The sequence below is a fragment of the Chaetura pelagica genome, unplaced genomic scaffold, assembly GCF_000747805.2.
Source record: "Chaetura pelagica isolate M959 unplaced genomic scaffold, ChaPel_1.0 scaffold191, whole genome shotgun sequence".
NCBI classification, from domain to species: domain Eukaryota; kingdom Metazoa; phylum Chordata; class Aves; order Apodiformes; family Apodidae; genus Chaetura; species Chaetura pelagica.
The window spans coordinates 2,072,711-2,091,578 of NW_009952440.1; the positions used below are offsets into that span (position 1 = coordinate 2,072,711).

At 37.4% G+C, this 18,868-nt stretch overlaps 1 protein-coding gene across 1 annotated transcript in view; it reads left to right on the forward strand.

Annotated features, from left to right (window-relative positions):
• Positions 1–18,868, forward strand: part of SSBP2 (single-stranded DNA binding protein 2) — a 256,985-nt gene that overhangs the window by 191,431 nt on the left and 46,686 nt on the right. Inside the window, exons 6-9 of the mRNA XM_010008407.1 lie at positions 10,463–10,552; positions 13,682–13,699; positions 16,598–16,634; positions 18,001–18,032. Of these exons, the coding sequence (XP_010006709.1) occupies positions 10,463–10,552; positions 13,682–13,699; positions 16,598–16,634; positions 18,001–18,032 (177 nt within the window). The remainder of the gene's footprint in view (positions 1–10,462; positions 10,553–13,681; positions 13,700–16,597; positions 16,635–18,000; positions 18,033–18,868) is intronic.

The following is an 18,868-nucleotide window of genomic DNA, read 5'->3' on the forward strand; positions in this document are numbered from 1 at the left end:
CTCTAAAGAAATGTATAGTGATACATACTGCTCGCTCGATCAAGAATGAAGCTAATGATAAAAAAAAACCCAAATGTCTGCTTCAGTACGTTTTGTTCATGAAAATTTGCTGTCAATATTACATTATCTGTGAAGTCAGCTGTTTTCATGTTTTATGGAAGAGTAATAACACTTATAGCACAGCCTTGAAAAAGACAGACATATGTATCTGTAGTTAGTATTTTACTAATAGTTATCAAGAAGTAATTTAATTGCATGAAGGTCGAGACAGGAACACCCAAATACACTAGTTCTTGAGCAGAGGAGCAGTTTAATCATTATGTAAATTTGGCATCTCAGCTTCTTCTGAAATAGCATTTAGTTTTCTGTGCATATGCTTTATTTTTCAGCCAGCTACATATGGAGACAAAAATCCATTTTAGATAGAGAATTACTGAAATTTCTTGGGTTTTTTTTCTGAAGGTGTGCACATGTTGCCAAGGTTTCTGAATCACTTCCAGGTGACCTGAAGATAACCCTAAGCCAGTCTACTTTGCATTTGATAATCAAAATTCAGTTTTTCAAGTCACAGCATATTTGTTCATTTGGGTTTCATAACTTGGAGGAGACTGAGCTATGCAGAAAATTTTTCTTAACATAATTAATGACTGTGTTTGTTAAATGGGAAAGCACTTGACTGTTGTGTGGACTGTAGTGGCATGGGAACCTGCTATGGTAATCGTAATATCTTTGGAAAAATAAAATGGGTTTAACAATTAGGTTAATTAAATTATATCTGAGAAAAGATAATAGCTGCAGTTTTGGTTTTCCACAATTCAAAAAGTAAAAGCAATGTTTTCAATCTGATAAAATAGATTTAAATATTCAATGAGATACATGTAATGTGTCACAGTTGTGTAAGTTAAGCAATTTCCTCTGATCACTTTCCTGTTAACTCATTTTTAAAAGAAGCATCTTCACACATCTTCATTCATATTCCCTGAGATGACGAAAACAATGGGTTAAACCTGTGGTCTGCAATGTCAGTTGTTCACCAAAGATGTCAACTGGAGGTGCATCTTGGAAAAAAAACCACCACACTGAGTATTTTGTGGTTGTTAAGCTAGCAGACCGAAGCAGTCTTGGTCTCCAGGGAATCTAGAGAAGGAGAGTAAGTGTCACTTCTGGAAAGAAGTCACTTCATTGAAATATCACTGCAACTTAGCTCCAAGCTGCAGCAACAGTGTTTTGTGTCCTCAAGTGCCTTTAACTTGTCAGCAACATGGTTATTGCTGATGAATCTGATAATACTGTTGCATTTTATCAAAGGTGTAGCATAATTCAGCTGACTAGCTTTGGTGGGTCAATTTTGTACATAGATATATATGACTAAATAACACAGGGCTTGGAATTAAGCTGAGATTAATGCTCTTACTTTCCTAGACTGGAAACATTATTTGAAATATTACTCTTTTATTTTCCATCATCCTAAATAAATAGGAGAAAAAAACAATAATTCAGCTTAGTTCAGTATAGTTCTGTTCAGTTTTGAAAAAGAAAGGACAGAAAGATGGTGCTGTATTTCCATATTTAAGACAAAAAAATATGTTTATACAGTTGTTTTTACAGTGAACGTTCTGTTGGTACCTATGTGTGGTAGTTATTTCAGTAACTCCCAGCAAATAATAAAGGTTTGTTTTAACACATCTTTCCTTTATAAATGTACTTTAGAGAACGCTTTGTCTGGAAATTGTGTTCTGAATCCCAAGAAGAAGCAGCTAAGAGACAGGACTGAAATGCTGTCTTTTGACAAGAGTCTGAAATCCTTTTATTCATTGATAGCAAAGCTTTTCTTAAAAATAATTTCTGTTGCCCTCAACAACCTACTTCCAACCTAATACCCAGGTTTCAGTTCTGTAATGGATTTTCACTATCTCTGCTAAGTAGAATGAAAACCCCAGATTGGGTGCTGGGATCCAGTAAAACAAACTGTAATCCTACTTAAGATATGGAGGAGCTTTGCTCACAGTGAGGTTGCTGTGGGGGTAGGATTATTGCATGAGGAGAGAAGAATGGATGGAGTCCCAGAGCATTCTGTCCTTGTCAACAGGTCTGATGTTTGTGAAGTGAACAAGTCCATTGGTGTAAACTGAGGAAACCCAATTTTTTCCCCCCCAGACAAAGATTGTGTGACTTTTTCCCTCTGATAACACATAGACAATTTGGCTATTGATAGGCTTATTGTTATATGACATTATGTATTTTTTGCCATTTGTAAGAAAGTGTGAGATGGAGTGAAGAGAAAAGCAATTCCCAGAATCCAGATCAAAGTGCAAGGAGCTGCAGTTTGAGGAAAAGTGCAAAGTTACAAGGGGCAGCATTACGGCCTTCTGGAATGACTCTTCTCACACTACTACTGACACGAGTGGCTTCCTCTTACAGAATAGAAATAAACATTATAGACAAATGTATATCAATGGAACTTAGACCAATAATTAATTAGGTCTTGTGATCCAGATCTTTCATATGGCTTGCTTCAATCAATGTGGTGAATCTACCTTTTTGGGAAGATTTTAAACTTACTGTTAGTAAACCAGTCTAGGGGTAATTTTTCTTTTGTGTACAACTGGGTGAGTGTTCAAAGGCTCTACAGGAGGAGTAGTAGCTTCTTGCCAGTCATTTAAAAAAAACCCAAAACTTAAGAGTGGTGAGTAGCTTTGTGTTCTAACTTGGAGAAAATGGTAAGGCTTCTAGTGGTTAATCAGTGTAGCTCCTCTTAGGATTTCTTTGATTTTTTGATAAAAAGCAATGAAGCTCTATTAGCAGTAACTAGCTAATGATTTAGAAGTGCTTGGTAAGTTACAAGTTGACATGTCTACAAATGTAAATCTGCTGATCTTGTAACACTTGTTTGCTACGATGTGTCTGGCACTTTGAAGTTATCAATTATCAGAAATTAAGCACCTGGTAAATGTGATTGGAAATCACATAATTAGTCATTTGTCTTTCCAGGAGAAAAAAAAAAAAAAGGAAAAAAAAGAAAAGAGCTACATTTAAATTCCCTAGTTCCTGTGATTTCCTGTATCCTTCATCCTTGTGAAAAAAGAGAAAATATTTTTTCTAAGTGTTCTCCTACAGAAAACAGCATAGTTGTATCAAAAATACTCAGTAAAATGTGATAAAACGTAATACACAATTTTACATGTCAGTGTCTGTTCAGTTAGTTTCTGGTTTGTTTGCTGTAAACTGGAGAAGACATGAAGTACTGTGAATAAGAAGATTAACATAATAACTAATAAATTGGTAATAAATTGTTAGCTTTCTGTGCAGTATACATATCCATGCCTTTATGGGAATGCAGCCAGAATGCTGTGCTTAGCGTAGCAAAATTGCTGGGGAAGGGGTATGAGAAACTGACAAAAACAGAGGTTGGGTTTGGGATTGTTTTTCTCTTAATATTGTGCTTCTGGTGCCTTAGAGACTGGTCACAACTAAACATGATGGCCCCAATGTCATCTGTTCCTGTGTTTATTTACAGTTCTCTTAGTTGCTGTCACTGGGTGTGATGAAGTAAACAATACTGCTTTGGAAAGACGTTTGACTTTGTATGAACTTACTTGTAGATTGATCTCAGAGGTATCAGCTGAATAGCGGAGTCTTATTTATGCTTTGCATCAACCTGAGTTTTCAGCAAGAGTTTCAAAGAGATATCTACCAAAAATTAAAAACTTTCTGCTTCTCCTGCCAACAGTACTCTGCTATCATCATTGTCTGAGCTTGGTACCAGCAGTGGTCCCCGTCTTGTCCTTCATATCCATCCTTGCACATTTGCTGTTCAGTTTGTGTGGAATACCTGTGCATTAATACCATACAAACGTGCAAGACTAAACCGAGATGCCAAACACCTACTCTTGTTTGGGTTCAACTGATTTTGTTAATATTCTCAATGACAGAATATTTTTGCCTGGTTACCCTGTGTTTTTGTTGCATATGTGAATAAATGAAAACATTGCATCTTAAGTAATAATTTTAAAAAGATTTCTACATTAATTTAAGTTGGAAAGCTCAGTTATTTGAAGTAAAATAAAAATTGATTAATTTATTACAGGGTTAAAATGATCCTTAACACCATGTTAGGTGCCAGTTGCATCTCTTACTGAGTACTTGAACTCGAGGAGTGAGTAGATTTTAGTCACATTAAGGTTTAGATGAAATGTAAAATGATACTGAAAAAATAATAGAGCTAGTTCTCAGAATTGCTCTGTAGTAGATTTCTTACTAAAATGTTAATAGATTTCATATTAATGTCACTCTTGAAAAACCAGACTCAGAAAACTTGATTTAGATCTTGCTATTTCTGAATCTTGTCAAAATTCTCGTGACCAAACTTATCTCTAAAGCTGAATTCAGAAGGAGGAATGAAAGCTGAGGTATTGTCTGGCACTGCTTATAATAGTTCAGAGTACACTGTTTGTTTTTTTTCTGGTTAGCACTCAAAATTAGATACAGAATGTTATAATAATAAAAAGCAAAGATTTTAGTTGTATAATTAAAGTAACTGGACGACTCAGCAAAAGGAGCATGAGTACTAGGGGTTCCTACACCACAAAGTACTTTCAGCAAGTGCTACTTGGACTTTGGACTTCTGAGATCTGGTGTAAACACAAAGTGTCTTGGGTGTTTTTTGTTGGTTTGTTTTTTCTTGACCTTAAACCTAGAAAAATAGTGCATACAACACGTGGTTGCAATAACTGGCAGCCAGTTTTTCAGTAGGATGTTTCAGCTCAGGGTGTGCAGCTTGTAGGACACATGAAGGCGGATTAGAATTTTATTCTTCCAGAATGCTCTCATCCACATTTGTGCTACAAAATGTTACCAGCATGAAAAAATTTAAATAATCATACTAGTGCTGCTAGTTCACTTTCATGTGTTCACCCTGGGCTGCGTTTGCTGCTGCATTCACTGTGCATCATGCTCACCGTGCATCAAGCCGTGCAGCAGCATGTGAGCCTCCTAGGTGGGCACTGCAGAGCCCTTCCAGAAAGCAGCCTGTTTTTTCAGATTATTAGGGGAAAAGGGCTCTCTTTCAGAGCCACTGTTACCTGTTACAGACTCTCTCTATAGAAATAATTGATTTTCAAGAGAGAGACTCAATCAAGCAAGCACACTTGACAGCACTGGCAAGTATCTGTGCCTCACTAGGTCTGCACCTTCCAAACCAGAGATATTAATGCAGCTTTTTCTTTATGTTGTGATTCAATTATCTTGAAGGTCTTTTCCAACCAGAATGATTCTCTGTTTCTGTGACACTGTTGCTGTGCATCCTAAGATGGAGGTTAAAAGTTGCCTTGCATCATGGATGCTGGTGCCCATAGTTTCAGTGTCATCTAGAGGCACTAACTTGTGTCTGCCTGGAGTCCAGGAGGGACTTCTGCTTGAGTGGTGTTCATAGCACAACACACCAGGAATGTGCTCATTCTTTGCCAAAGAAATAGAACACAAGGACACTGCCTTCAAATAACCTGATAGCTGGAGGGATCAGCTTGATGTGGCTGAGTTGGGTACCCACCACCTCTGGTGATAGAGCAGGAACTAGGACTGACCAGCTAACTGCAGATTTAGGGCTGATGTAGAGGAGGTTTATGGAGGAGGCTTGGGGATGATGGGGGAATTGAGTGGCCAAGAGTGACCATGGATCTGTATTATATATGAGGTCCAGCTTCTCTTATCTGTCATCAAGTAGACTTCATCATCCATCATCAAATAGATCTAGAGAATTAGAAATCCCCCTTTTCCTGGAAAAATGTACTAATGTGATAGAATTCATACTTATGATAAAAATAAGGATGTCTTACTTGGAGCAAAATACTGGAAATAAAATGCCCAGGTTAGTGAATGAGCCAGATGAGGATTTTTATAGTCACCTCCTTCCTTTGTAAAATTCTTGCAAATGGAATTCTTCTGTGAGCTTCCATCATTAAACACTGCTTGTGACAGCCTCTAAAATGGTCTATGTCTTGTAGATTCTCTGTTTTTTCATATACTATACTAGTGGAAAAACTAGCCTATTTTATTTTTTATTTACTATTTTTTATCTAAACCACGGCTAATTTTAGTTTTTTTTTCAATATCTTAATCTATTTTGAAGTTGTTGAGAGTATCTTGGGTAAAGCAAATAATGACCACAGTAAGTTTCATTAAAATACATACTTTTGATTAATAATTATAAAGAGATACCATAAATTCAGTAATTCAACTACAATAGCAAATACAGTTTTCTATTTTTAAGAGGGTAAGATACTGTAGAAAAAGATTAAACCATTCACATTTTCCTATTTAATCTTTTTATGAAAAGCAGGAAAGGCAAATTGCAAATATTTAAAATGTCAAACTAATGGAAGTATAAATGATAAGCAACTTGTAATGCATGCAGAAAGAAGCCATGCTTTGCTGTGGGACTGCGAAAAAAAATAATTCAGTAATTCATTGGAAATGGCCTCGAGTTGCACCAGGGGAGGTTTAGATTGGATATCAGGAAAAATTTCTTAACTGAAAGGGTTGTCAAACTCTAGAACAGGCAGCCCAGGGAGGTGGGGGATTCACCATTTCTGGAAGGATTTAAAAGATCTGCAGATGTGGTGCTTTGTGTAAAAAGAAGGGTGTGTTACTCTAAGCAAAATAACAGAAAATGAATGCCTGGATTAGTGAATTTTCTGGGTCAGGCTTATGGTTTAGTGGTGAACTTGGCAGTGCTGGTTGGACTTGATGTTCTTAAAGGTCTTTTCCAACTGAAATGATTCTATGATCAGGAAATAACAAATAAGAATATTTCATTGCTGCAAGATTTTTATTGATCTACGTGGTGTAAGTTCTTCAGAAATTCATTGGATAACACAGGCTAGAAAATGTAACACACATAAAACACTGGAAAGTATTTCCTTCTGGTTTTGGGACTTCATGACCTGTCAGGGCAGAAAATCCCAAGCAAACAAACCTGAAAACAGAAAAAAAACCACAAAAACAACCAAAACCAGGCCAGTATATTGGATAATGAAAGACAGAAATTGAAGTTTCTGTAATACGTGACTGGACTACTTGCAGAATGCCTCTAACTACAATATTCTTAAGCTTATGAATTGCACTTTGAATGTCAATAAAGCCAACCTTCTATTATGGCAACTCAAACTTCACAATGTTCTGTCTCAAATAATTAAGCCAGTTAAAATCAACACATGGAATACTTCTTGAAACTCATAGTCCACAACGGCCAACATCAGTAAATGAATTTTGAGTAAATAGCCTGAAGCAAAAGCTTCTTTCCTTCTACCTGAGACCTTTTTCTCCAGAAGCCAGGAGAAAATCAGTCAGAATCGCTTTTTGTGTGATCATCTCTGCAAGACTTGTGTTTCTTTCCTCTCATCATCACAAGTGATTCCTGTGATCCATCTCACAGCACTGCTCAGATCTTTTGGCTACCCTCAGGGGAGCTCTCCCAAATGGGACTTCAGTCCTCAAACACAAGACTTTTTGAGGAGACTAAAGAAACTCTCCAGTCTCATCTGTTGGCTTCATCCCACTCCTTTCTACATATCATCTATTTCAACCATGTTGTACAAAACCCACTCCTTGTCAAACAGGGCTACTTTGGAGACATATCCCCATCACAGGATGTGAAAGTTATGTGTGAGGTAGAATTGTGGTCACTCACTGCTATGACTGTATCTCCATAGCCAAAGAATTGCCCGGTGCCCATTTTACCAGTGCTGGGAAGTTGCATGCTGATCTCTGAGGTTTGTTTGTTGTTTTTCTTTTTTAAGTGATCTTTGAAGTTTGGCAAATGGCATGAATTCAGCAGGGGTAAATTCCTATATCCCTATAGGAGCACTGCATCCTGAGAAGTCATTCTCTTCTTCTCGTACAAGCCTATCTTTGTAACCTGGGTGCAGAGCCCACAGTTGAGGAGGACATTAAAACCCACTGAGTGCATTAAGGCACTCTGACATGCATTAATGTCTGGTTCAATATAATTTAAATTATGTGGGCAGGAATGAGAGAACCTGGGATGGAAGGCTTCTGAAAAATATATTGGAGCTGCTGCTTAGATTTTTTTCTGAGATCTCACAATTGAACAGTATTTTGCCTGTCTGAATTCATGTTGTTGAGATGGGTTTGCCCAGTCATTCCTTACAGTCAAATGCTTTATTCTGTTGCATCAGCTCCATTGGACACGTTACAGCACATATTACATGGCCAGTAAAGATGAACATAGCTAAGGTAGCATAGAGGTAATGAGGAATTAGTATGCAAAGAGGGAGGAAACTGTAATAAGGTTCATCATTATTAGTGGCCATTTAATGGGCTACTCCTTCTTAGTCAAAGTCTGCAGTGCAGGGTACATTGGACTTGGGCTCAGGCTTTTAACATCATTGATTTTCTCTATCCATGAAGCTGCTGTTGTCATTCTTCATCTAGAAAACCTCTGCATATGGAACTAAGATCCAACTTGACTTAAAATGTGTCTGCAATTTATGGATTTACTTGGTATTCTTACCTGATGGTCAGTTTTAAAAGGCCATTTTTATTTTTATTTTTATTTTTGCTTGAAAGAAAAGCCCAAAAGTTTATCTTTGGTTTTCCTTTAGAAATGTAGATAATCTGGAAGTCATGAGTGAACATTCACATAAGCCATGCAAAAGGAAAGGGCAACAAAACCATTCAATTCTTCGGGCGTTATTTCTGTGTGTTCTCACCAACTGCTTATTTCCCCTCCTCTGTCTCAGAGGCCAAGAGAGTGTGACAGACCTGAGAGAAGGACCTGAGACCTTCTATGGATTTGCATGATTTTGCATGCATCTAAGCAGCATTATAACCCAGCCTCATGAAGTTCAGGCAGTGCCCCAAGAGCAGCAGTGGCTCGTGGGGAACCCCTCCATGTTTGCTACAGCATAACAGCCTGGTTTGCTTGGTTTGTGGTAGCCTGTCTGAGTGTTTGGTACATCCAACTTACCTGACTGGCTTTTTTAATCAATTCCGATTATATAGTATTTCAACACTGATCCTGCAGTTCAGGCCCTTGTATAAATAAGACCCTTTATTACAGGGTTTTCTAGTGATTCACAATCTTACACTCAGTTCTGAAGCCAGCACTTTCAGAAGTCTTTGTAATTTAGTGATGTGTTCTAGACTTTTGTTTGGAAAGACCATACAGCTTAGGTGTTAAATATGCTACTGCTAGTAGTCCAGAAATTTTATTCTAAAGCACAACTTAAGCCTTTGAAAAATCGGTAGTAATTAACTGTGTATTTCCTTTCTGCATGGTTTAAAAAGGTCAGCCCTTCTTTGTGCCAGTTTTCAAATCTTTCCAGCATTATTCTTTAATTTCCTAGATAGTGTGCCAAACACCTGGAAATATAATTTCCAGATCAACATCTTTTGGATATCAGGTGTGAGCATACAATAGAGTGGTAAGTTAATAAACATAAGCCATTCATATTCTGCAGTGCAGGTATTGGGAGGTCATTAGTAAGCTGCAAGTGACTCTCAATGCATTGTGTGTGCATGAGTACTTCCACAGCAGATTGTAAGCCTTGATAGGTGTGATTCAGACTTACGTCCTACAGGAAGATATTGCAGGAAGGAAGACTGCTAGAAATTAAAAGTAATTGAGGTTTCAATACATGACAACAATAACAGTTTGGATTCCCTTTTTGTGATGATCTACTGGTTGTAAATTGCCAGAAGCAGTTTTCTTTACTTTCTTATTCTAACTGAAGGATTTGCAAAGGTAACTAATTTCATCCTCTGATTCACTTCTTAGAAATCCCTTTTTTCCTTCCCCCTTCCAAAAATGTAACCTGAATTCTTCTAATTTGTCATGGTGGTTATTTTCAGGGTTGGTAAAATCATAAACATCACCAGAAGAATCATGAGCATTTCTTCTTGTACTGTTCATAAGAGAATCCTGTTTTGAAGCTTCATATAGTTCTGAAAGAATGTTACAGTCTGATGAAGTTGTCTTTAAGCTGTTTGAAAATTGCTGATAAAATGCATAAATAACTTTCTTTATGCTACATGTATATTCCTATGCATATGTGAGGATATTTATAGACATAACACATGAAAAAATGTGTGAGTTACATTCTTATTTTTATATGTAGAGACATACTCAGATGCAATTATTTAAAAAATCTAGTAAAATTTTACCTAGTTGATGCATATTTGTATAGCCATGCATATCTCTAGCATCCTTCCCCTCAACATACATTTATTTTAAGAAATCATTATACTTGTATAAACAAAGACAAAACACTATACAATTTTGATTTACCTTCAGATGAAACAATGACATTATGACATATCCAAAGAATTACTTTCTGCATTTTGGTCAGGTTTGTTTTTGGGTTTTTTTGGTCTCATTTTCTTTTTTTGGGTCTAATGCCTACCATGCAATGACAAAGGTTTATTCTCCCTTTGTTCTTTTCAGAGTGCTGCAGCAGCTCCCAGTCCAGTGCTAGGAAACATTCCCCCAGGAGATGGCATGCCAGTAGGTCCTGTACCACCGGGGTTTTTTCAGGTATTCAGAAAAATTACAATTACAGGAATTTTAGGATAGAAAATACTCCATAATGCTGTTTGCAAATCTGTAGAAAAGGTCCTGTTCTAAACTATGTCTCACTGTGTGGTGCAATACTTGAACGTTTACTTTTTTAATGAAAGGGAATAAGTGGAAAGGAAGAAATCTCTCTAACAATTATTTCATCTATGAAACAGTACAGTGCAACTCGTTTCAAAATTTCAAGGATAAAATTATTGTAGTTTATGTGTGGAGACTGAAAATGCTTGAATAGAATTTTAAAATACTTTCTGATTATCAGATATATGCATTGCATTGAAAATTTAAAAGAAGAACATTGTTGGTCATGTTCAGCTCTTTGGTAAAGCCACAGGCCAGATTCTTAAGTTCAGGTTTCAGTGGGAATTAGACCTGGGCAATTAAGAATATCCCACTGAGCATCTCCTTGCACATGGAAGATCTCAGTCCTAATGCCTAAAAAATCAAGCCAAAGATTTAGACCATGTGTTGCTTTTTTAAAAGTTCTGTCATGAATGAAATTAAATACCCAGTTAGCACTTTGAACATTAACAGTACAGAATGCTATAGTGGAAATAATGGCAGCTTTTAGTGCAAGGCCAACCTAAGCAGTTGTGGTCCAATATGGGACCACTCCTAGGAGTGACCTTGCATCTCCTCTTCACTAAAGCTCAGTTGTTTTTCTCCACACTGGCAAACTGTGTCTGTGCAGCAGGAGCAAAAAGTAGCAGCATCTCAAGCATTGAAACAGCCCTTTAGAAAGAACAGCCTATTTCCAGTTCACATGCTTGATCTCAGGATGTGAAAGAAACAACCTGAATTTCCTGCATTGTGAGAACATTTTGATTGGATGTTCTGTAAAAAATGGATTATGAAATCCAGGTAGAGACCAGTGTCTTTTTTCCTGCTTCCCTGAGATACATAGACAAAAGAAGCATATTTCATTTGTGGGGGAAAAAGATTTAAAATATTATTTACTCATTTAGCCAAACAGATGTTGTACAAAAAAGACAGGATATCAACAGCCTTTATTTACATGGTATGTAAACAGCAACATTATTTGTATGGTGTTCATTTCTTCACTGTCACAGAGGGAAAAAATGCTATCTGCAGTGTTGGTACCTACATGAATAAACCCTCAGCCTGGCATGAGTGTGTTGTTTCCTTGATGAGCTCAAAAACTGACACATGCTTTTTACTATGTGAATGAAAAGATACTAGCAAGTGAAGTAGAAAATATTTTACTGTTGCCAGTCACAAGATACTCAGGAATTGGCAGATGTGATTAATTATTTTATTTCTGATTTTCCTGTTAAGAGCAGCTGGTTAGGTGGATTTTTTTTAAAATACAATTTTAGCTTACTTTTTAGCTTGTATAAATATTTCACTTTTTCTTATTTTAACCACCCACTCCAGTTGTAATGTCAAAGAAATTAAAGTGTAAAGGTTTTTTTAATTGTATTTAAGAACAATTAAAAAGGAGGGAGGGGCACAGAAAGAACAAGTATGTGAAGTGTGGATGGGAGACTAGCTATTTCAAAGGTTTTGCAGGAGGCAGGTGTGGGAGTTCTGTTTTTAAAAGTGTGAAAAAACTTGTAGCCACTCTGGGTCTTAAAAGATGTGGGAAAGACAAGAGGACAGGAAGTTAAGCACAGGTAAACTGCCCTAGTCTGTCAGTATCTGACTTTAGTCTTACTTGATGCCCCACCAACAGCCTGCTGTCTTTGTAAGGCCTGGTATTGAAAATACCCTGAGGAAAGTCCATTTTCAGTGTAGCAGTTTGTGACATTAATCAGAGCTATCATCAGCTCAACAGCAGGGCCAATGAATCTTCTGCAAGGCAGGTTCCAAGAGCTGGAATGCACAGCCTGGTCTGGACTCCTCCGGACATCACCCTTCACTTCTCCTTGAAGCTGCTGGGTCTGTGCCATCATGTCCCTCAGTAACACGCAATACTCAAGATTAGTCCCTTGCAGTTTCTGGTGATAGAGATCTGCTTTTCTCAGTTGAATGTCCTTGTCAACAGAACCAAACATTTTTCAAGCAATTATTAGTTTTTGCTGTAGTCATCTGGTTCAGAATACATGCAAAGAAAATAACATGCTAGTTAGCAAATCCATCTTCAAGTTTGATAGTGCATACATGGGTATGGTTGGGAGCAAGCCCAGCAAGGGGAGCTAAGCCAAAATCCAGTCAGTTACATAGCAGTGTGCTGATACTGTAAGGCATGTATAAAGCAAATATGTGCAAACAATGGGTGGCAGTGTCTTGTGGTGCTGGAGATAGAGTGGTCAAGAAGCAATCAATATCTGCTTGTAATACTTTTGGACAGAGCTGAATCTTACCAATGTCAATTTGTCTTAAAAGAGAAAAACAAAGTGGCAGATACAGCTGTGTATGTGAGCCTGGAAAACTCACTGAGGAGTGTCATCAGCTGCTGTAAAAAGCAGGTGAAAAGAGTTAGAAAGCAAGCCACAGTCCTACCTCCTTCCTGGCTGTTTTCTTTCTAGTGCACCTTTAGCTGGACAGTCAGGTTCTGTATGCTTCTCAGCATTACCTCTGATTCCAGCTGATCACAAGAGTAAACCAAAACCACCACAGCAAGCATCTGCCATAGTCTCAATACTGACAAAGTTCCATGAACTGCTTGTTTTCTTTCACTGGGAGGCTAGAATTTAGACCTGCAGCTCACTCATGGATTGTGAAATGAACAATTTTGGTTTTTAAAAGTCAGAAGATTATAGAACAGTGAGAGAATAGTGCTTATATCTATATTTAGTTCAGTAAGACTTTGCACTACAAAACCATTGTAATGTTTCAACTTTTTGCATCCTAAAATTTATCAGAAGGTCATGCTGGAATGATAAAGCTGCCTTTTGTTGCTTCATGAAATGTCTGGATTGGCCTAAACTAAATCTGTTGACAGCCACTGCCTTTCAGCTCTGCTTGGCTAACTCAGAGATGCTGGAGGATCTAGAGTAGTTTCTTTTCTCATCACTAATGGCTATTGGTTTTGCACTGCAAGCCTGTTTTGGTGTGTGGCACTAATCACTAACTGGGACATAAGCAAAACAGAGGCTCTTCCTGCTGCAATTGCTTCTTACCAGACAGGGGGACATGGGAGCCAAGGTGGAGACTTTGCTGGAATCCAATAAACATTACCTGGGCTCTGGTTTTATTGCCATTGCTGATCACTTGTAGTATTTCTGTGACCTTTATTTTTTATAAAAAGAAGTTTCTTGTATTATTTTATAAAAGGAAATGATGCAGTACATTAGTATGGCGCGTGGATGCTGATAAATACAGGAGAAGTGTGGTTTCTCAGACAGTATCTGGTAAAACTCCTTGTGTAGGCCACTAGGACTGGTGTTACTTGGCAATCTGGCATTTTATGCCTAGTCCATAGAGGTGGAGCTCTGAAGCCAGCAGCTGAATTTGTCTTGTATCTCTGTACTTGTATTTTTATACTTCCATTCAGGTGATGGATGATGAGCACTAAAATGCTGACGGTCCAAGTTGCAGTGCCTTACAATGATGCAGTGGAAGGAGGGTGATAGAGTTGTGCACAGCTATTATCATCAACTAAATTACTTCTCTTTTTTTTTTTTTTTTTTTTTTTTTTTAGAAAATTGTTTATACTGTCAAAAACTGAAATTGGAAAAGACAAGAAAACAGCTTTATGTGGAGTTAGAATATGTCTCAATTTCATACACTGCCATGTACATATTTTAAAGTAACTTTAAATTTCATGGCTACTTATTTTTTTGTCCTCATCTTGTTTCAGTACATAGAATAGATGATACTCTGGAAATAAGTTGAGGTTATACAGTAACTGAATCTACTTTTAGTTCATTAGCAGAAAAATTGAATGTGTGGGACTACAAGAGGAGTGAAGACAATAGGTTTCTCATACAAGACACTTGAACTCCAAATAGGAGAACCCAGTCAAGTTTTAGAGTTGATTTTGTCTTGGGGTTAAAATAACAGGTGAGGTGCAATTTAGTGAAGATGGTGTCTAGTGGGTCAGCACTTCTGTTAAGACACTTTCTTGCATACAGAGCCTCTGAGAATGATAATGGTTGGGAATAAGTCTGTGATGCTGGATGCAGAAAACTCCGTGCAGTTCTTTCCAGCTTAAGTTTCCCACATTTTTCCTGGGTAACTCAAAATAGGTTGTTTCAATTACCTTTTTTTATGTTTCTCCAGCTGTTTTAAAAGGAATGTCATAATGGAAAATCCTTTAAAGATATTATTAATTGCTTGGGCAATAGACATCAAAAACCAAGTTTAGACTGCATAAAGGTAAGGTGGCTCTATACATTTCTGAATTGTTCATCCCACTCCAGTATGAGTCTTGCCATTAGTTAGGAATTGGCCTGTTACCCTCTCTCAGCCACAGCTTGTACATGGAGCTAAGGTGTAAGGAAGGCACTTAGCTACTGTGTTAATAAAATAAAGCAATCTGTAACATTTTCTACGACATTTTTCAGGGGCAGAGTTGTTTCAGAATCTGGTGTTAGTTTCTTGGTATGGCCACCTACAGAGATGAATCTGAGCTATTCTTTGCCACCCCTTTTTGAAGTCTTACCAAGTACTGAAATAGTAGGGCAGCTGGAGGGCTGAATAAGATGACACCAGTTATTTACCTTGAGAGGTAGACAGTAGAATCTTAGAATCATTAAAGTTGGAAAAGACATCTAAGATCATCAAGTCCAACCATCCACCCTATGTCATCATGCCCTCTAAACCGTGTCCTGAAGTGCCACATTTATGCATTTTTTTAATATCTCCAAGGATGTTGACTCCACCACTTCCCTGGGCAGCATGTTCCAGTGCTTGACCACTCTTTAAGTAAAGAAATTTTTCCTAATGTCCAACAAACCTCCTCTGGCACAACCTGAGGCCAGTTGGGAGAGGATGCATATAATGCCAGCAGACACGTTTTAATAAACTCATTTATGGTGATGTAAATTCATGCACTTGTGATCCAAGAGGATTAGGTCATAGAATTCAAAGACACTCAGATTTTCACATCCAGTCTTACTTCACTTTCTGGCCTGAGGACAGACAGCATTTTTCTCCAGGACTGGTTCTGTGCAGTGTTTCTTAGGTCCTCTTAGATACAGGCAAAGCAAATTGTGCAGTACTAGCCTCACTCCCTTTTTCTTAAGGACAATAAGATCAGGGTGGAAAAATAATCTTTTATACTTGCACATCACAATACAGTATGCATTTAGAAATACTTTTATACTTGCACATCTCACAGTACAGTATGCATTTAGAAATAACACCATGAGCATTTGGAAATACCACCATGGAAATGTTGAATCCCAGATACTCTTCTGTCGCACAGAACACAGCAGTGTGTACTCATGAGAAGCATGAGGGATGTGGTCAGGTGCAAACTGCTGCTCTTCAGCTGGTGAGGTACTGGCCCATTTCCATCCTTCTCTTCACTCATCTTTAAATAGGGAAAAAAAAAAAATAAATATTACATTTGTATTTTTGCAGACTATTTATTTAATCTTTGTGGACAATAGGGAGTTCTAGGTTCTAATCCAATTAATGCATCATGTTTCTCCAAGTTACTGACAACTAGCACTGCTGAATATTTGACTGTGATTGCTTACTTTTGTAGTGCAATTATGAAACATGCAAATATGTCAATGCATATTTAATTAAAACCCAGTTATCTTCATCTCTTTTATTAAACAGTTGAGCAAAAGTTTTCTATGTCTGCATCTGTGTAAGGAACCTGTCTGACATTTGAAAGGCATTCAGGCAGGTAACAACATTGGGTTTGTTCTTAACTCACCTGAGAGACACTGCTGAAGAGTTAACTCATCAAGTGCCTGCTGAGATTTATAGAAAGTGGGTTGTTTGATAATTGACAGTTCACTTGTTTTGTTTGTTATTGTTTTAAAAATTAAATTCTACTACTGAGAATGCCTTTTTAGAAATAAGTCAAGCACTCTTTTCTTCTAAATGCACCGCTTCTTTCAGCAAGTTTCTTAAAATTTGTTATAGTTGAGTTTACACTACATCTCATTTCCATACTGTATGTGTATTCTAAAGGAATTGTCAAGTAGTTTCTTTCATTCACTGATTAGTTATCATCAGATCTATTTGGAATGCATGGGGAAAATGTGTCAACACTGTGCATGAAACACAAATCTTACACATGCCTTTTTATATACAGCAAAAGCCCAAACCAAAACCAACCCAACGAAGTAACATAGGGCTGTCATGCCATCTAGTGGCAGCTATTCATTTTCATTTTAGCTCAATCCATGTTAGTCTAAAGTATTTTTTAAGCCTTGTTATGCCATAGTAGTGCTGACCAAGTGCTTTAGGAGAGCATCATTACATTGAGACATAGAAGCAGAAGGAACTTTCCATTTTTCTCCCTACCCAGCATTACTATTTGCTATAAAAATAAGATTAAATAGCATTTAAGTAGTGAAAATAACCAAAATAATTTAGTGCAATAAAAATCAATAACAATTAAGACCTCTTGCATTTTGAAGCAGAAATAGTGGTGCATATATATATATACATATGTTTATATATATGTATAAATAAAATTAATTGTTAAGCTTCTGTGTAAATCTGTAAAATATCATCTCTATTTTAAAAATCATTGGTTGATACCTCCCAAACAAATACAGATGGCACCTTTACATTTCCTCTGATTCCACAACAACTGGGATTAAACCAGCCCGTTTGGGGTTTCACTCAGTCCTTGCACTCACTTTAGTCCAGCTCATGTATATTGGTCTCCCAGAATCCAAAGGTCTTGGCCAAGGATCTGCTGGGTATGTGATCCTCTGCCTCAGCCCCTTCACAACATCCTCCCAGATTGCTCATTTGAACAAGCAGTAAGGAAGATGAGGAGAGAGAAATCTTCCAACATCCCTGTAAAGCCATTTTGGAGTGACTGTGTTGCTTTTGTGAATTGTCCACGGAGGAGTCATTGTTTGCACAAGGAATAAGGGTTCCTAATTCCAGCTGCTAAATTACATGACTGAAACTAGAAGATACAGACATCTCTTTGTCTGTTTTTTTCAGGACCAAAATGTTTATCTACACCAGTTTAAAAATATTTTGTTTCTTTTAAAACCTTTTTGAATTGTTTCAGCTGTGGTCCTCCTCTAACACTTGCATAGTTTCCTGGTTTTCCAAGGCATTACCATTTTTTACCCCCTTTCTGAATTTTCACTCAAGCAGCCACGATTCATTATGGTAGTATCCTGCTTCCTCACCTTCCACTGTTGATCCTTGTGTATTCCCCACTTTTGTAGCATTGCCTGTACTTTTTTTTTTTTTTTTTTTTAATGAAAACGCACAAATAATTTAAAATTACCTGAAACACGACTGCAACATTAGCTGGATTTGCTACATGTTTGCACCCTTCCTAAATTCCAGTGAAGCAAATGAGATAATTGCAGGTGGAAGGACTGAAGTTAAGGAATTGTCCACTGAGCAGAACAGATAGAGTGAAGTCCCAGAAGCTTGAAAGGCTTAGTGGATTATTAAAACATTACTGTAAGCAAATGAAATGTCACCCAAACTGTAGATACAGCTTGTGAGCAAAGCTAGCAGCTTTGGTAGGCCTTGAAAAGGTTTGAAAATAGATTTTAAAGGGGGATTTCTTTTTTTTTTTTTTCCCCATTTGGGTGCCTATAAGTAGTGTTGGAAGAATTTTATTGTAGTTTTTGAATCTTCATTGTTTGTAAATGCATTCCCACTGGGAATACTCAGTGAATAAAATCATGCATATGTCTGTCTTTGCAGAACTGGGATCTGAGCTTTTTCATCCTTGCCAGCATCATGCTATATTTTTTAATATTTTAATTTTTAAAATTATTTTGACTTTTTGGACTGTGTGAGAGGTAATTAGCATCTAGAAAGAACTGTTAGTAGTTTGTGTTTGTTCCTCTCTTTTTTTGTTCATTTTCTTAAAATACCAGGAATTAAGTTAACTCTAAAAAGATTAAGGTGTCTGACATCTGCTGGCTTTGATAATTCTATCCTGCAGTTGTGGTAATGGTTTTACTGCTCATAACTGTTAGAACAAATTAAAACTGCTCAGCTTGAGTAGCTAAATCAGCTCTGAGCCCACGCTTCCCTCCTCCCTTTCCACATGTACATCTCAAGCAGCCACAGACCCACTGCTGGCTGTGGAATGCTGCAAGGGGAACGAGGGGAAATGGGCACAAGCCATTTATCTTGGAGATCTGTTCTGAACTTGATAATCTTATCCTGCAATTCAAGTTCTCTGTGAGATAAACCTCAGAA